General features: G+C 31.8%; 1 protein-coding gene, 1 long non-coding RNA gene and 1 pseudogene across 2 annotated transcripts; 2 read left to right on the top strand and 1 right to left on the bottom strand.

Annotated features, from left to right (window-relative positions):
- The first annotated feature begins 1,757 nt into the window (after positions 1–1,757).
- LOC139875371 (uncharacterized mitochondrial protein AtMg01250-like) lies at positions 1,758–2,366 on the top strand. The gene has a single exon (XM_071862709.1). The coding sequence runs from the start codon at positions 1,758–1,760 to the stop codon at positions 2,364–2,366; it is 609 nt and encodes a 202-aa protein (XP_071718810.1).
- A 4,284-nt stretch (positions 2,367–6,650) lies between these two features.
- On the bottom strand, positions 6,651–8,237 carry LOC139875370 (casein kinase II subunit alpha-4, chloroplastic-like; annotated as a pseudogene).
- A 6,732-nt stretch (positions 8,238–14,969) lies between these two features.
- Positions 14,970–17,394, top strand: LOC139877440 (uncharacterized). The gene is made up of 3 exons (XR_011768586.1): positions 14,970–15,754; positions 16,329–16,399; positions 17,006–17,394. It is a non-coding gene; the product is annotated as an uncharacterized lncRNA (long non-coding RNA).
- Positions 17,395–19,540: the final 2,146 nt, after the last annotated feature.

Genomic DNA, 19,540 nt, shown 5'->3' with positions numbered 1-19,540 from the left:
CCAGTAAGTCTTTAGTTTTCTCTGCTTCTTTTGTTTTTGTTCCTTTTTTATGAAGATTTTATCGTTAAATATTAGGGGTTTCGGTGTTGGAAAAGATGAAAAATTAGGGTGGCTAAAAAGTTTTATGCAGAGTTGAAAAACCAAGCATTGTAGTCTTACAGGAAACAAAGCTCCATACTGTGAACATTAATTGGATTCAGGTTTTATGGGGTAACAGTAGCTGTAATTATATTCAAAAGGAGATGGTGGGAAAGTCTGGAGATCAACTGTTAATATGGGACTCAAATAGCTATGATGTCACTAATTCTTTCATGTGTGATTTTTGTATCGGTGTCCGAGGTAAATGGAGAAGTTCGGGTAAAGAGTTCAATCTCATCAACGTTTATGGGCCCCATGATGACCGTAACAAACAGAGATTGTGGGAATTCCTTTCTACTACGGTTGGCAACAATAACGAGGCGTGGGTTATTTGTGGTGACTTTAACGAAGTTAGGGTAGAGGTTGAAAGGTTTAACTGTAATTTCAATGAAAGTAGAGCTAAAAAATTCAATGAGTTTATTGAAAACTCCAAACTTATCGATCTCCCTCTTGGTGGACGCAAATACACCCGCATTAGTGATGATGGTTTTAATTTTAGTAAGTTGGATCGTTTCCTTGTAAACGATTCTTTTCATGTCCTATGGAATAGTCTTTTGGTGGTTTCTTTAGATCGGAAACATTCCGACCACTGTCCCATTATTCTAAAATATGATGATAGAAACTTCGGGCCTAAACCGATGAAAGTTTTCAATGAGTGGTTAGATCTAGAGGGTATTGAGCAGGTTATTTCTGATGTGTGGGAGGAAGATGGGGGTGGTGGTTCTCGTAAAGATTGTTGTCTTCGAAACAAAATAAAAAAAAACTAAGCTGGCTATAAAGACAAAAAGCGCACTAACATTTGGCAACATAGAGGGTGAAATTGATTTTTATAAAAGCGTGGCAAACAAACTCAAACTGAAGGCAGAGTCGTGGTTATTGAATGAAGAGGAAAGGAAACAGTGGATGAATGCTAGAAAAGAATGGCTCCAAAGAGAAAAGGTCAAAACTAATATGCTGAAACAAAAAGCTAGAGTGCGATGGATCCTAGAAGGGGATGAGAACACAAAGTATTTTCATTCAATGATTAGAAGAGGCTATAATAAAAATAACATTCGGGGATTATTAATCAATGGTGTTTGGAGTGAAGATCCTCATGAAATCAAGGAAGCCGCCTATAATCATTATATGAAATTTTTTGAGAATCAAACGGTGTCAAGACCAAGCCTTGAAGACCTTGTCTATCCCTCATTGTCCACCGATGAGGCGGATATGTTAGAATTACCCATCAATGAAACGGAAATTTTCGAGGCGATAAATGATTGTGGTAGTTCCAAGGCGCCCGACCCGGACGGTTTCAATCTTAGATTTTTAAGAAGTTTTGGTCAACTATCAAAGGTGATGTTATTAATGCCATTTCATGGTTTTGGAGTAATGGTGAATTCTCTCATGGTTGCAATGCTTCGTTCGTTACTCTAATCCCCAAAAAAGTTGATCCCATTACTCTTAATGATTATCGCCCTATAAGCCTAATCGAGAGTTTTTATAAGATAGTGGCGAAGATACTTGCAAATAGACTTCGTAAGGTAATTCCTAGGCTCATTGGCTAAGAACAAAGTGCTTTCCTAAAAGAAAGATATATTTTGGATGGTGTGTTAATTGCAAACGAAACTATTGAATCCATGAGATCAAGTAGACAACAAGGTATTATTTTCAAGGCCGATTTTGAAAAAGCTTTCGATAGTTTGAATTGGGAATTTCTTATGGAGGTAATGACTTGTATGGGGTTTGGTACAAAGTGGAGAAAGTGGATATTATCATGTCTCAAATCGGCAACTATCTCAATTCTAATTAATGGGTCACCCACTCGAGAGTTCTCCATGGGAAGAGGGGTTCGACAAGGAGACCCCTTATCCCCTTTTCTTTTTATTCTAGCCACAGATGGTCTTAACATTCTTACCAAAGCCGCGATCGATAAAAACCTTTTTAGGGGTGTTGAAATAGGTAGGGATAAAGTATTGATCTCCCATCTTCAATATGCGGAAGATACTATTTTCTTTGGTGAATGGTCTAGTTCGAACGCACGCAATCTTATTAATATTTTAAAGTGTTTTGAATTGGCTTCGGGTTTAAAAGTCAACTTCCAAAAAAGTTGCCTTTATGGGGTAGGAGTCTGCACGTCTGATGTAGAAGGGTTGGCTCGGCGTATGGGATTTCTTGACAGGAATTTCCCTTTTATCTATCTAGGCCTATCAATTGGTGCAAAAAACTTAGTGATTGGAATCCGGTGATCGATAAATTTAAAAAAAGGCTCTCGGAATGGAAGATGAGATCGATGTCTTTTGGTGGAAGATTAGTTCTCATAAAAGCGGTTCTTAATAGCCTCCCGTTGTATTACTTCTCGCTCTTTCGTGCCCCGCCTTGTGTGCTTAAATTGCTTGAGAATGTGAGACGTAACTTTGGGGGGGGGGGGGGGGGTGATCTTTCGGGCTCAAAAATTCCTTGGGTTAAATGGGATACTACTCTTTTACCATATGGGGAGGGGGGGTTGAACATTGGCTCTTTAAAGAGTAAAAATCTTGCTCTATTGGGAAAATGGTGGTGGAGGTTCAAAACCGAAAACCAACCATTTGTGGGCAAAAATTATTCGAAGTATCTATGGAATAGATGGAGGCCTTCGGTCGGAAGATGAGTTTGCTCAAATTCCGACAGTCGGTATTTGGAATAATATTATCTATGCAGGTACTCAAATTGAAGAGTTGCACGTTCCCTTCAAGAATTCTTTCAGGAAGTCTATAGGCGATGGAAGCTCAACAAATTTCTGGAACGAAGTGTGGTGCGGCTCTGAAAAGTTTTGCATCAAGTTTCCAAGACTTTTTCGGCTTGATTCCAACGCCGTAGCTACTGTGAAGGATCGAGTTTCGGAATCATCAAACAAAAGCGTACGATTTAACTGGGAATGGTCTAGAAGTCCGTCTGGAAGAACACGTGGAGAGTTCGATGAAATGATTAATCTGCTATCATCTTTTTCATTCGATTTCAGGTCTCAAGAGGCATGGAATTGGTCGCTTGCCAATAATGGTATTTTCACGGTAAAGAAGCTTTCGTCCATCATCGACAGTCACTTGCTTCGCACATCGACAACCGTAGGTCAGGAAACATTGAAGAACAATCTTGTCCCTAAAAAGCTTGAAGTTTTTACTTGGAGAGTTATGAAGAAAAGGATCCCGGTTCGTGTTGAGCTAGACAAAAGAGGTATTGATCTCCATACTATTAGATGTCCCATTTGCGATGATGATCTTGAATCGGTGGAGCATTCGTTGGTATTTTGTAAGTTATCTATGGATGTTTGGTCTCGAGTTTACAAGTGGTGGAATCTTGGTAACTTTTCGAATCTTAGTATCAATGAAATTCTTCGTGGAATCTCGACTCGTGCTATGTCTTGCCTAGGCGCCAAAATATGGCAAGCCGTAGAGTGGGTAACTGCTTATATTCTTTGGAAAAATAGAAACATGACGGTATTCCAAAATAAAGGTTGTGGTGCTCCGGTGGTTGAAAATGAAATTCAAGTGACGTCTTTTGATTGGATTTCGAGGCGGCTAAAAGGAAAGAATATCGACTGGCAAACCTGGCTTGCAAATCCATCCTGTTATCTTGATCTTTGATTAGTTTTTGTGTGAGGGTTGCCATCCTATTGTTGATGGTTTGTGTTCGTGTTTTGAGTTAGCCGGCTTTTGTTTTTTCGGCTTTGCTATTCCTTTTTGGTGTTCTTGTTGTTTGTTCCTTTATTTATAAAATCTCTGTTGCCTTTAAAAAAAAATCATTTATGAAAATATATTACTGAGTAGTAGCCAACTGTTAAATTATTTTTTAATATTTCATGTTTCAAGTTGTAACAAACTTAGACATGTATCAAATTTCTTGATATTTAGGACTCTAGTGGTCCATTCAATTTTTGGTCCACTTACGTTTATTTTGGCGTCTTATTTGGTACAAATTACTTCAAACATTTATATTACAATCAAATTAGCGTGTGGGCCATGTTCTTGTAAGTAAACAATTGACGGTAAACAAAGCATAGTCTCAAAAGGTATTAGCCACTAGATTCCATGTACCAGCCAAAAACATTGAACCATTCACACCCAAGATATTAACCATTCATTTAAGAACGAATTTATCCTTTTATTCTTTATATACAAAATACAATGTATTTATTCTTTTAACCATGTAAAAAAGCATAAATGTAAAATATTATATTCTTTGATAAGTAAAAAAAATCATGATAATTATATAAACATGAAACAATATTTCGATTTTATGAGGTTTTATTTTTAGGTTGCACATAAATGAATAATTTTATTTGATTATATGAAGACTAAACATGTTATCTGTTGACTATTTCCAATCCTTTTTATATCTCTTAGTGGAGTTTGAAACTAAGATCTCTTGTGTAAATATCATCGTAGCATTATGATTGTAAATAATATATACATTTGTCACATAAAAAATGAAATTCTTTAATTCAAGTTAGGTTACAAATGGCATTTTACATTTTAACAAATGATTTTATTTTTTTAAATAAATAAAAACACATTTCCGTAGCAATTAACGTGTTCCACTAAAAGCTCATCATAAATCAGCCAATAAATTAAATCGACCAATAAATTAAAACAACCAATAATATCACAAAGAATTAATATGAATATGAAAGAATAACAATCATAGGATTTCAAGAACATAAACATAACAAACAACATATGTCAATTTCATTCCAGTTTTGATAATCAGAATACAGAAATCATATCAAAAGTATCAATAGCCCCAATATTTCGAGACTCCGCGCCACCACTACCACCACCACTTGTACCACCGTTAGCCGCCTTAACGTCTCCACCATGTGAATGATTCTCCGCCGGTGGATGGTAATACATTCTAGCAGTTTGTGGACAATGCGAATGAAATCTGCAAACGAGCCTAAATGCATCCAAAACTTCCATATATTTTCCCATAATTACGAACCTTTATCTCTTTGTGTTTTATGTTAAACAAATAAAAGAGAAAGGTTGTAAAATAGAAAAAATATCACAAAAATATTGGATGATAGAAAATGTAAAGTTAACTAGAAAACTGACCAAATGTTGTTACAAGAGCCCATGAAAGTGAGCAAATTTTTGAGGTGTTTTATGTTAGGAATTGGGTGTGTATTTATAGGTGGATGTAGCTGCGTTTTAGGTACCACATTCCACGCTCTTTCACGTTTCATTAAATTTTTAATTTGTAGTCCTTCAACTATTGGTAATGTTTTAAACTAACCTTTGACTTTAACTTGATGGATTTGCAAGTCGATGTGTCTATGAGAATTATACCCCTTGAAGTAGTTAAGGGGTCATTATGAAACTTTTACGTTTTGTTTTAAGAGGTTGTTTAACTATGCCCATTCAAATATTTACGAGTATATTAATATTAATTAACACAAGTTGTTTAAAAGTAAATAATGTTTTTATTTGTGAACCTATTGACTAAATCCTACGATTTATAAGAAAAGTGTATATCTATAAGTTGAATTTTAATCTATGTTGATTTGCAAAATTATCCTCATGTTTTCTAACATTTTAGTTAAATAAATTTACATTTTGCTTGCAATCGTCTTTCATCCACCGAAAATGGGTAAAATATCTTTTAATCATCTAGATCCCGACTATCCGCAAATGACAAGAGAAACTAATAGTTTACTCATTTTAAGTGGAGGAATGACCATTTTGAAGCAAAACATAAGTTTACTTAAATGAATATATGAAAAATTTTAAGAATAAGTTTTAACCGAATAATTTACTCGTTAGAAAATTATTACTTTAATAATTATCGACTAGTACAAAATTACAATAGATAAATTCTTAAGTCTAGTTGATGGTTAATTGGTAATTTGTTATTAGAACTTCAGAGCATATGATTCATTTCTGCAAGGAACCCTAGTATGTAACACATTGAATCAATGCTTCAATAGTACAATTATTTGTTGTTGAATGAGTTAGTTACACAATAACTCAATAATCATATATTATCTTCTAACTATTTGTTGTTGAACAAGATTGAGGGGTGCGCGCTACGCTGCTGACAATTTTATGCGATTACGATGGTTATTGACTACACATCGAATGATAATTGTATGCGATTACGGTAGTTATTTACCAAACATCTTATTTACATGACAAAGTAGTTTATTGTGTAATAGTTACTGAATGTCGACTATTAAATAAAAACATAATTTACATATCCAAATATTTAATTCTTGCATACGTGAGTTAATTAACATTCTAAATTGTTTTCCGGTCAGGAACTTACAAGCTCATACAAAAGATGTACATGTCCAATACATACATACACTAAAACTGCTGCAGAAAGGAAATTTATACCTGCAGCATCAAAAGATTATTTACCAACACTCGGCTATTCATTACAAACTTAATTTACATACCAAAATATTAAACGGTTAGAAACTTACCATAATTTACATTCAAAATTGTTTTACGATTACAAACCTACGAGTACATAATATAATTAGCATTGTGAACACACTACTGAATAAGTTGCTCGTGAAGATCATTTTTGAATAAAAAGGGTTCTTCTAACTTGCTAACGATTGAAGACCCCGTTGGTGAAGTAAATTCATTTTCTTCAAGTGAATCCTATAAATCATAAGCAAGTACATATTAACTATCAAATGATTCTTCATATAACAGTTATACTATCATAATAAATCAGTTATAAATGCACCAAAACATGTAAACACCACTAATTGAAGCTGTAACCTGTTAATAAGCAATTATCATGAAATTCAAATAAAAAAAATCAAAAGTAGAAGATAATTAAACACAAATATTACCTGAAAACAAAATAGAATACTAAAGGAGTTGGCCATTTACTATACCAATTGTTTAAGGTTTACAAAACTAGGCAAAATTCATGTTATTACGACTGCGCGGATAGATAACTAACAACAAAAAATATTAAGGGATGCAATATATGATAGCGGCATATATACCATAAAAACTGTACAATTGTGATGTCTCTACATAAAACCCAAATCGTTTTACCATAGCTTCTTTAGCAGTTGGCCTCGCTTGATGATCGTACCGAAGCAGCTTGTTGAGGAAGTCAATCGCCTACACGTTGAAATAAACGCATCAATTACAACAGATAATAATAACTTCAAATGTATTTTGCAGTCTACAAAAAAGCAAACGAATATAAGTATGTGCTACAACTAACCTCCGTCACAGCTAAATGTTGATTATCAACATTAATAAACTTTGTCCATAGTTTCCTGTTATGCCTGAAAAAAAAAAAAAAAAAAAAAAATTGTTGTTAAAATCAACACAAAATAGTAACTGATTTTAACTTCTTGAGTGTGTTTTACCAGCCTCCCAACAAGTGCACTGAGCTGTGGGTCCAGCTCGATACGATACCTTTGCAGATAAGTATTTAGCTCGTCAGTACCTATTACCTACCACCCAAACATAACAAAAATGATAAATAGTGTTACACTTGGAATTATATAATTTGCTAGGCAAAAAAAAGGGAAAAAAAAACTCAGTAGCTTTGTAACAGAAAGTATAAGAGTAAGAGTACCTTAGCAATTTTAACAAGCTGATCATGGTTGTCGTGCCCATAAAAGAACGGTTCCTTCAGAAATATCTGTAGACAATAACCAATTTTATAACATAAAATTCTATATACTAAACGAATCATTAAAGGTTAATTAATTATATAGTAAAATGCAACCTGGCATGCCTGGATGATAAACTCAGCAAGACCCCAATCTATAAGACGAAACTTGCGTTGCTCATGATCAATCGTCACATTGTGTGGCTTCACATCACGATGCATAATCCCTTGAGAGTGACAAAATTCTAACGCCTAAAATATATATATATATATATATATATATATATATATATATATATATATATATATATATATATATATATATATATATCACAAAGGTGCAATAATTAACATTAAGATTACCTACATTAAAATAGACACGGCCAACATATTGAAATAAGGTTAAGGAAACAAAAAAATGGAACCTGTATGAATGGAGTGCTTGCCTTAAGAAGCTCGTAGATATAATAGCGAATGTCAAATTCAGGAAGTGTTGGATAAAGCGTACATACGCAGCTACAGTCACCAATAGCGCGATATAGAGGCGAAAAAACTTCATGGGTATAATAACATTTGTTTAAATTAGAACCACCAATATTACGTAATTAATGTATTGTACCCGGAAAGGGAGAAAAGGCCTGAGTGTACATAAATCAACATACAACAAATATGGGCGAAAACGTATACACGACCTACATATGTAGAGACGCATACCAGGCCGTCTACACTCGAATTTTAAACATGCCATATTTCTTCCATTGTTAAAGAAATTACACCTGCAAAAAAGCTACAAACTTTAAACTTCAAAATTATGAAATACTCCATATGCAATAATAATTTTCCTATATGTGGCAAGGTAAGTGGACTTGGTAACGATAAGGTAATAAGAAATGGTTTGTATTAAACTTAAAAAAAAAGTTGTACATGTCAAAATAAGGATTTGTCTATTTTTATTTATTTTGAATAAAGAACACAACCCAAATTGACACACTAATATGTAAATGGGTTGACATTGTCACCTTTAAGATTGAGCTGCACATGTTAGAGCATTTCCTGCATTCCCACCTCCTGCAAACAACAAAGTTAGATGGTACTTTGGAGCAAAAACCTGAGACTACACCGCATGGACATCAAATGCAATAAGCCTGCAGAAAGTGTGTAAGATTATACCTGTAATCCACTTGATCAACTTTTGTACCATTGCAGCTTCTTAGCTTCTGTAAAAAACAAATCTGAAATATAACGTCACATATATGCAGCAAAACAAAAGTTGTAGCAAAAGGGCAATTAGTAAAAAGATCAAAACACGGTAAAACACGAATGAAGTAACAAAAACAAAAATAAATCTATGAAAAATATGGTTATACCTCCTCTTTATCTATAATTTTTCAACGAACACTAAAGAAGGAGATGATTCAGAAAAACTAAACAACATAACTTACTTGAAGCAAATCAAATGATAAACTGGTATTATAACCTGCAACAACAAAATGGAGACGAGAATTTTTAACAGTCCCTTATTTCAACAAAATCAAAACAAAACCTAGTTTCAAAAAATTTTTAACTATCATAATAAAAAAACAGGTACAATAAGGTAAATAAGCAAACATGTACAATAATAAAAAAATCAAATTGCCAAACATGCCATACATGAGGAATACACACATCGCGCAACCAAATCCACCAAATAAGGTAAAAATCCTAGAAAACACGTACGTTCAAATTATGATTATTATGTAACTTTTTAACTACTTATATACAAATTTTCATACAATTCTATACTCACGATATTTTATGAGATGAAAAGAAACAATAATAAATGTTCGAAACATACATGTAATAACATTTTTTTCTTTTCATAAGAACCTCATGAACTCTGACTTCAAAAAAAGAAAATAACGATGTGGCAAACGAAATTGGGAATTCAAAGTTTAGAACCTCAAAAAAGGTTAAAGTATCCACTCAAATTGGTAAAAAAACACTGTCAAACCTCAGTGATTGGGGTATCAACAACCCTTTCAGGACCGTATTTGTCCAATAATCCCTTGGTGATCTATAGCAAAGCAAAACAGAGTAAAAAAAAAATGACTATACAGACCAAAACAGAGAAAAGATATAGGGTATTTGCTATGTGAAAAAGAAAAAAATGAAGCATAAAAATTCTAACCTTGTATGTACCTTGGTATTCTCCAACCTGACCAAAAAAAAAAAAAAAAAAAAAAAAAAAAAAAAAAAAAAAAAAAAGGTGAGCACAAAGGATATAAAAAAGTTCTTAGCTTTAAAAGAACAATTTACCTCTTCGCCCATCACAAAAACATTAGGATCAGCACCCATTTCCTCATCAAGAGCAGAGTTTAAAGCATCTCTGTCATCTGCAATAACATAAATAAAAACCATATATTAAAAGAAATTTCATAATACCAAGCAACTTTTAAAAAAAAAATTCTACTGTATAATTGACGAGGCGCTTAACTAATACAAATGCAAAAGCTAATCCACACTTGACTGCTCGACTATACATTAAATTCATTTTTGACGATACTTTCTTTCTTATGAATCTTAGTTGCTAAGGGATGAACCCTAATTATCTATCTTCTACGACAAACCAAAAAAAAAAAGATCAAAATGAGAAATTAAAAAATATAAAAGGTTAGGATGAACCATTGACGATGACGATGGATGAAATCTGATGAAATTAGGTTTGATAATGAAAAAAAAATGTAGAGAAGAAATATCAGGGTCATGACTGAATAAAGGAGGTGAGGTTCAAGGTAAGGCAGTAAGGGAGAAGGTATGGGTGAATGCAGAGATGTCTCCTAAAGAGAGAAAAAAACGTTTACAGTACCCTTTTTTTATTTTTATTTATCACACATTGGTGTAAACATCCTGTTGGGCCAAGCATACAGTTGTTGGGCCAGCACTCCTGTAAGCCCATTTGAGCACCTTAGCCTTTTTAAAGGGTTTTCTGCTGGAAACCAGCCCACATAGGCGAAAATAATTAAAAAAAAAATACATTAAACCTATTATAAATCAAAAGAAAAAAAAATATATGGTGGGTGAGTTTTCAACCAATGGGGAGAGGGCAATTTGACCACCAAATAGAAGATGTATAATATATTGTTCTGTTAATACTATTTAGCAATTAATTATATTGGCTGATATCAGCGGCGGATGGTAGTGAAGACTCACGAGGGCCTTGGCCATCTCAATTTTGTGGGATCTAGTGTAATTTTTATATTTTTTATGGGCCAAAACTTTTTTTGCATTATTGAGCTTCACTTAACTGTCACCACTAAGCCTTTTATTTCATTGGCGCTCCTAATAGAAATTCTCATGTTCGGCTGATACACGATAATAAATATGTACTAACATAATACTCCGTTTATACTTTTCATCTCAATTTAAATGTCCACTTTGTATGTATACAGAGTTTTAAAATACTCCGCCTTCCCAACAAATATCATACGGACTATTGATCTATATGATTCTTTTTATTAGTTAGAACACGAAATAGACACTTCTATGACTAACCCAAATAGTAACCGAAATATTTTTAAATGATATGGGTTGAGTAGTAAAAAAATGGATAAATTGTAAGCTAAGAATTTAGGGACTTTTACAAGAAACTAGAATTCGTTATGGAGGCCATTTGTATCATTTGTTGCTTTCTTCGCAATTATACTAGCAGACCTTCAATTTTGAACTTTTCTTTCACTTTACTCCTTTTCTATAAAATACGGAGTATTAAATTGTAAGTTTGACTTAAAAATTAAAAAATTATACCTAGAAAATAAAAATTCTCACAATACGCAAATCGACTGCCCCTTTTGATTAGATCCACAAATTTAGGTGTATGTGGGCAAACCAAAATTACAAGAATTGTTATATTCTTCGATTAAATTTTTTTTTAATAACAGTTGTAAGGAGCTTTCAATAAAAAATTCAGACACGCATAATATGTTAATATTTATTTTCGGCCATCCGCTAACAACTATCGATATATATCTACAACAACCTAGTGATGAATTGCCGATTGATGTTTACCCTTAGGACGGATCCCTGCAGACCTGGATCACAGTCTAAAATAGTGGGGTGACTTATCAATCTTTGCTGAGCAAAATTATGATTTGGTCCGTCTAGCACTTTGTGGCTAAGTCTTTAGGTTCTAGAGTGAGAAAGTACTGTGTAAGGGAGAAAATGTGTTATCTGCCACAAGTCAAAGTTATCTGAAAAGTGATGGCCTAGGTGGCATATTTATAGGCATGAGTGCTCCGTAATGTTCGGAGACACGTGTCACACTGCTATTGATTGATTTATGCGAAAAATGCGTAATCGACATCGTGCTTTACGCTGACGTGGCATGTGTGCTGCTCACGTGTTCTTTTTAGGGCTTAAGCATAAAAAGCAGTCTTCAGGACTTACGCATAACGTTGGTCGACTTGTTTGCTTTTTTAATACATTCTTCTGGCCTGAAGACGCTAAACGAATAACTGTAAAAAAAATGCCTTTAATGCTATTTTCATGTCCTTTAAGTGTCTTTTTTCGTCTAGAAATGATCTTTTGTGCGTGTAGATCATAGGACGCACCATTAAATCCTCACAGTTTGATGTCTTTGTTTTGTAAAAACAAAGACATTAAACTTATAAAAAAGAAATAAAGTTTTTTTGCCTTTGGGAAAATATCTCTGCTGTCGTTGCCATTTACTGAACCGATTTGACTTTCAATAATGACTTTTGGCGGTTGATTAGTCAACTAAAATTGTTTCAATTTTGAATTAAATAATTTTGAATTCAAATAAAATAAGCACTATATTTCAAAAACTGGTTGAAAATATTTGTTATCTTTTCATCTGAACCATCCACGTGTATGGTTGATTTAATGATCCCCAAATTTAACCGCCTCTTTAAATTCATTTACTATTTATATATTTTTTGAAACCTAATTCTAATATTTTACCTCTCGGTTCATATGATCTTGCCTTCTTCTTCACAATTCGTTTCTGTGATTATTCTATGGCCCCTTAAATGATTCTGATGTGCATAGTTAAGTTACCAAAATCTTTTTAGAAACTATTTGTAAACAGTACCCTTGTTTATATGATGTTGACGTTATTGCAATATATGCGCTTTGATATTGGTCAAAAATGTGACGACCTGGAAATTTTCGACTAAATTTAAACTTGATCTTAATATGATTTCGACACAATAAGCAAGGTCTGTTAGGTTTAGTCTCAAAATTTTTGAACTGTTTCATATATTCATTTGACCTTCGACCGTTCTCGATGATTCACGAACAACTATTTGTAAATAGATACATATATATTTAAATGTATGTATATATATATATATATATATATATATATATATATATATATATATATATATATATATATATATATATATATATATATATATAAATATATATAATAATTGAAAATATTATTTGAAATGATATACGATTACAAGTTAAAATATAGTATTGTATTAACACTAATATTATTGATACTACTTCCATTATTATTAATATTAATATCAATATTAGCATTATTAATATTATTATCATTATTATTGATATAGTTATAAATACTAAAATTTTTGAACTGTTTCATATATTCATTTGACCTTCGACTGTTCTCGATGATTCACGAACAACTATTTGTAAATAGATACATATATATTTAAATGTATATATATATATATATATATATATATATATATATATATATATATATATATATATATATATATATATATAGTAATTGGAAATATTATTTGAAATGATATACGATTACAAGTTAAAATATAGTATTGTATTAACACTAATATTATTGATACTACTTCCATTATTATTAATATTAATATCAATATTAGTATTATTAATATTATTATCATTATTATTGATATAGTTATAAATACTAGTATAAAAAATAATAATTATAATCTAGTTGTAATGTAAATATTGTTAGTTATTATTATTGTTATTATAGTTATCATCATTATTATTATTATTATAAAAATAATACCATTTATTATCATGTATCATCTTTATAGTTATTATTACTATTATCAGTAATTATCATTAAATTTAGTATTCTTATTATTATCATTATCTTTGCTATTTGTATTATTATTATTATTATTATTAATGATAATAAAAGTATTATTATTATTGATATTTATTTATTATTTAAATTAAATATAAAATATAAAAGTAAATATTTACGTAATGAGATATGTATCACAAACTGATATAATTATTGATTCTGTTTTTTTCTGTTTTGCCCGTGATGTTATCAACTATCAAGAACCCTACAAATAATTTTGATCAATTATTAATACAGTGTAAATCATTCTTTTTGCACTATATCACCCACTATCCCATATACAGCTAAAATTCTTCCGTTCTTTTTGTTGTCTTTCTTTTTTTCTTTTGACTTATGGTATTATATATGATACATGCACCACTAGTGAATCTTAAAAAGAAAAACTTAAAAGAAAACTTGCATCACATAAGTCATTCATTTTTCTTTCTTTAATTACTTGCTTTCATTTGAGCAAGACCTGGAACCGAACCCAAAAACAACCATCGTGAGCTGCTGGATGTTCATGATCCTTGTTCGAATACTTCTATTGCTGCCACTGATTTACGTTTTCAAAACTGCTACTATACAGTTTATGTTCTTCGAACACCAACAACCCGTCACCTACTACTAATTCCTGCTCCGATCAGCTTCTCACCCAAGAAAATTCGAATCACTTCTTGTTGATTACTACTGCCACGTCTGTTTCATGTTTCAACCATCGAACCAACACCATTGTAATATTACTATTTCTGCTGCTAGGTAACTGTTACTGTCTCCATTCGCTGCAGTTATTTTTTTATTTAAACCGCCATGAGCAAGCACCAATTGCAAGATAAATGGGAATATGGGTCGAGCAAGTTGAGGTGATGAAACAGATGGAATACATTCACAGTTAAGGATTTGATTATGTATGGAATATTACTATGTCATGCTTTATTAAATTTCTCAAAAAATTAGGCAAGTGGAATCATTTACATAAATCATACCAACTCCACTTGATACAAACCCCACATGATAATTAATGATAAAGTTGTGAAGATATTTCGGTACCGCAATTTGTAAACACAACAGCAATGAAACGGAACTTATGCACTTCATTGGGCTGTCATGATTTTCATTTTCATAGTTGGGCCTGGATTCAACAACCTTTTCTGTTGGGCTTCAAGCAAATCTGGGCTACGGCCTGCAAGGCCATCGACTTCTTTTCTGGTTCCTGTCCAAAAAACCCACTGCAAATCACCACTCAACCACCACTGTTGTTGTGTGTTTCTGCAGCTTAAAACCCCGCAAACTGCTGCTACCATAAATTGCTGTTCGAGCTACAACTGCTATTATTCTGTTTCTATTCCCTTTATCTTCTTATTTAATCGACACCTAAGGAATCTCTACCACTATTACCGCTGCTTCCTTACTCGTGTTTCGGTTAAACAACGAGGAATATGATAGATGGTGAGCATAAACATTAGTAATAAATGATGTTTCTTTAACCAACGATGATGATGATGATGACATAAGACGATGATGATAATGATGTTGGGAGTAGTCACATGGTTATTGCAACTTGCATCCTTACTAATTTTTTTTAAACCAAATCTGTATACGTTTCAATGTGTCATCCAAACAATTAAATGGGTTTTGTTTGTAGGCCGAATCTAGTGTGAAGGTTGGGATAATATACTCATTTTTCTAAGATGGGCCGTGCACTGCTGTTGTTGGGCCGAACTCGGTATAGAGAAGCATTATATTTTTTTTTGCTCGATCAAATTTATGAAGAAGAAGAAAATCGAGATGGGTATATGGCATATATATTTACTTCTGTGAGTTAATTCAGAAATGAAGCCGATAGTGGAGTGGTTTGGGTGTTTAGAGGTTAGCGAGAGGTCGCGGGTTCGAACCCGGGCAACGACATTTTTATTTTTAAAAGCTTATAAGGTAGTATTCTATTTTATTAATATTAATATTCTTATTGTTAATATTATTATTATTATTATTATTACTATTATTATTATTATTATTATTATCATCATTATCATCATTCTTACTAAAATTGTTAATTTGTTATCATTAAAAACTAACAATATTATTATTAGAATCTTTATATTAACACATCAATTATTATTACAACTATTAATATTAATATTAATACTAATATCATTATTTTATGAATACTATTATTACTAACATAGAAATATTTTTATTTAATATATTAACATTGATAATCTATATTTTTTTAAATTAATATTAAGTACTTACTTCAAATATTGAAAATAAATATATATTAAGTTTAATACATGAGATAATATTTCTAAACATCAAAAATCAAAATAGGATATTTAAAATAAATGACTTAACATATATTTTAAATCTAATATATGAATACATATATATATAATTCTAAGTATTAAAAATTTATAAATGAATATAGTTAATAGATGATTAATATAAGAAGTTATATAAACTTATTTGATTACCATTATATGTGTTAATACATATATGAATGATATAGGTTCGTGAATCCGAAGCCAACCCTGCATTGTTCAATATAGTCATATGTATTTTTACTACAAAATACATTAGGTGAGTTTCATTTGCTCCCTTTTACTCTTTACATTTTTGGGACTGAGAATACATGCGCTGTTTTTACAACTGTTTTATTAAATGCTTTTGAAATACATTTTGAACTGCGAATACATGAAATGCTTTTATAAATGTTTGACGAGATAGACACAAGCAAAACATTCCTCGAATGAATTATTATGCAGACAGAAGTTCTGCGGATTATTATTAAATTATGTGGACATGATAATTGCCACCGTTAAATTATGTGGACATGATAATTGCCACCGTTGAATTATGTGGACATGATAATTGTCACCAATTGATGTGAATGTTATATATCGAGAGAATGATTTTTATACACAGGTTATGTGTATGTTATTTTTGTGCACGAGATATGTGTACGGTTACTAAGATTTATGAAAGATGATTTCGTACACGAGAAAGGTGTACTGTATTTAAAAGATATCGCATGTACATTACAGGTGGGTATAGGATTCGGGCCCATTTGTACCATGCAGGATTTAAATCTTGTGGTCTCTCAAAATGATGAATTCTATTGTTTTATGATAAACCTATGAACTCACCAACCTTTTGGTTGACACTTGAAAGCATGTTTATTCTCAGGTATGAAAGAAACATTCCGCTGTGCATTTGCTCATTTTAAAGACATTATTTGGAGTCGATCATCGCAATGGAACCAGATGTTGGTGACTTCGTCCAGATGGATTAGGACGGGTCCTTTCAAAAAAGTCACGTTTTTACTTCCGATATTAAGCCCAAAATCAATAAAGTTACGAACTTTATCGAAGAATTAAGCATTTATTTGATTTATTTTGTAGATCAAATAATTACGAAGGCAATGCAAGAAGAATCGAATAAAACTGGCTTAAAACAGAGAATCTATAGCGAAAACGGTGAAGACTAAGTTACGACCTCGAAAATCAAGGTTCGAACCGGAAACAACCAATCCACACGGGCTGGCACATGGGCTGCCAGAGTGCCACACGAGTTACCATGGTTGTAGTGACCCGAACTTTTCCATGTTTATATATATTAATTGAGATTGATATTTACATGATTAAATATTTCCAACATGTTAAGCAATCAAACTTGTTAAGACTTGATTAATTGAAATATGTTTCATATAGACAATTGACCACCCAAGTTGACCGGTGATTCACGAACGTTAAAACTTGTAAAAACTATATGATGACATATATATGGATATATATATATAGTTAACATGATACTATGATAAGTAAACATATCATTAAGTATATTAACAATGAACTACATATGTAAAAACAAGACTACTAACTTAATGATTTTTAAACGAGACATATATGTAACGATTATCGTTGTAAAGACATTTAATGTATATATATCATATTAAGAGATATTCATACATGATAATATCATGATAATATAATAATTTAAAATCTCATTTGATATTATAAACATTGGGTTAACAACATTTAACAAGATCGTTAACCTAAAGGTTTTAAAACAACACTTACATGTAACGACTAACGATGACTTAACGACTCAGTTAAAATGTATATACATGTAGTGTTTTAATATGTATTTATACACTTTTGAAAGACTTCAATACACTTATCAAAATACTTCTACTTAACAAAAATGCTTACAATTACATCCTCGTTCAGTTTCATCAACAATTCTACTCGTATGCACCCGTATTCGTACTCGTACAATACACAGCTTTTAGATGTATGTACTATTAGTATATACACTCCAATGATTAGCTCTTAGCAGCCCATGTGAGTCACTTAACACATGTGGGAACCATCATTTGGCAACTAGCATGAAATATCTCATAAAATTACAAAAATATGAGTAATCATTCATGACTTATTTACATGAAAACAAAATTACATATCCTTTATATCTAATCCATACACCAACGACCAAAAACACCTACAAACACTTTCATTCTTCAATTTTCTTCATCTAATTGATCTCTCTCAAGTTCTATCTTCAAGTTCTAAGTGTTCTTCATAAATTCTACAAGTTCTAGTTACATAAAATCAAGAATACTTTCAAGTTTGCTAGCTCACTTCCAATCTTGTAAGGTGATCATCCAACCTCAAAAAATTCTTTGTTTCTTATAGTAGGTTATCATTCTAATACAAGGTAATAATCATATTCAAACTTTGGTTCAATTTCTATAACTATAACAATCTTATTTCAAGTGATGATCTTACTTGAACTTGTTTTCGTGTCATGATTCTGCTTCAAGAACTTCGAGCCATCCAAGGATCCATTGAAGCTAGATCTATTTTTCTCTTTTCCAGTAGGTTTATTCAAGGAACTTAAGGTATTAATGATGTTCATAACATCATTCGATTCATACATATAAAACTATCTTATTCGAAGGTTTAAACTTGTAATCACTAGAACATAGTTTAGTTAATTCTAAACTTGTTCGCAAACAAAAGTTAATCCTTCTAACTTGACTTTTAAAATCAACTAAACACATGTTCTATATCTATATGATATGCTAACTTAATGATTTAAAACCTGGAAACACGAAAAACACCGTAAAACCGGATTTACGCCGTCGTAGTAACACCGCGGGCTGTTTTGGGTTAGTTAATTAAAAACTATGATAAACTTTGATTTTAAAACTTGTTATTCTGAGAAAATGATTTTTATTATGAACATGAAACTATATCCAAAAATTATGGTTAAACTCAAAGTGGAAGTATGTTTTCTAAAATGGTCATCTAGACGTCGTTCTTTCGACTGAAATGACTACCTTTACAAAAACGGCTTGTAACTTTTTCTGTTTAGATTCATAAAATAGAGTTTAATATGAAACCATAGCAATTTGATTCACTCAAAACGGATTTAAAATGAAGAAGTTATGGGTAAAACAAGATTGGATAATTTTTCTCATTTTAGCTACGTGAAAATTGGTAACAAATCTATTCCAACCATAACTTAATCAACTTGTATTATATATTATGTAATCTTGAGATACCATAGACACGTATACAATGTTTCGACCTATCATGTCGACACATCTATATATATTTCGGAACAACCATAGACACTCTATATGTGAATGTTGGAGTTAGCTATACAGGGTTGAGGTTGATTCCAAAATATATATAGTTTGAGTTGTGATCAATACTG

This window comes from Rutidosis leptorrhynchoides, chromosome 11 (genome assembly GCF_046630445.1).
Source record: "Rutidosis leptorrhynchoides isolate AG116_Rl617_1_P2 chromosome 11, CSIRO_AGI_Rlap_v1, whole genome shotgun sequence".
Taxonomy (NCBI): Eukaryota; Viridiplantae; Streptophyta; class Magnoliopsida; order Asterales; family Asteraceae; genus Rutidosis; species Rutidosis leptorrhynchoides.
The sequence above is the reverse complement of the archived record's forward strand: the minus strand, read 5'-3'. Positions and strand labels throughout refer to the sequence as shown.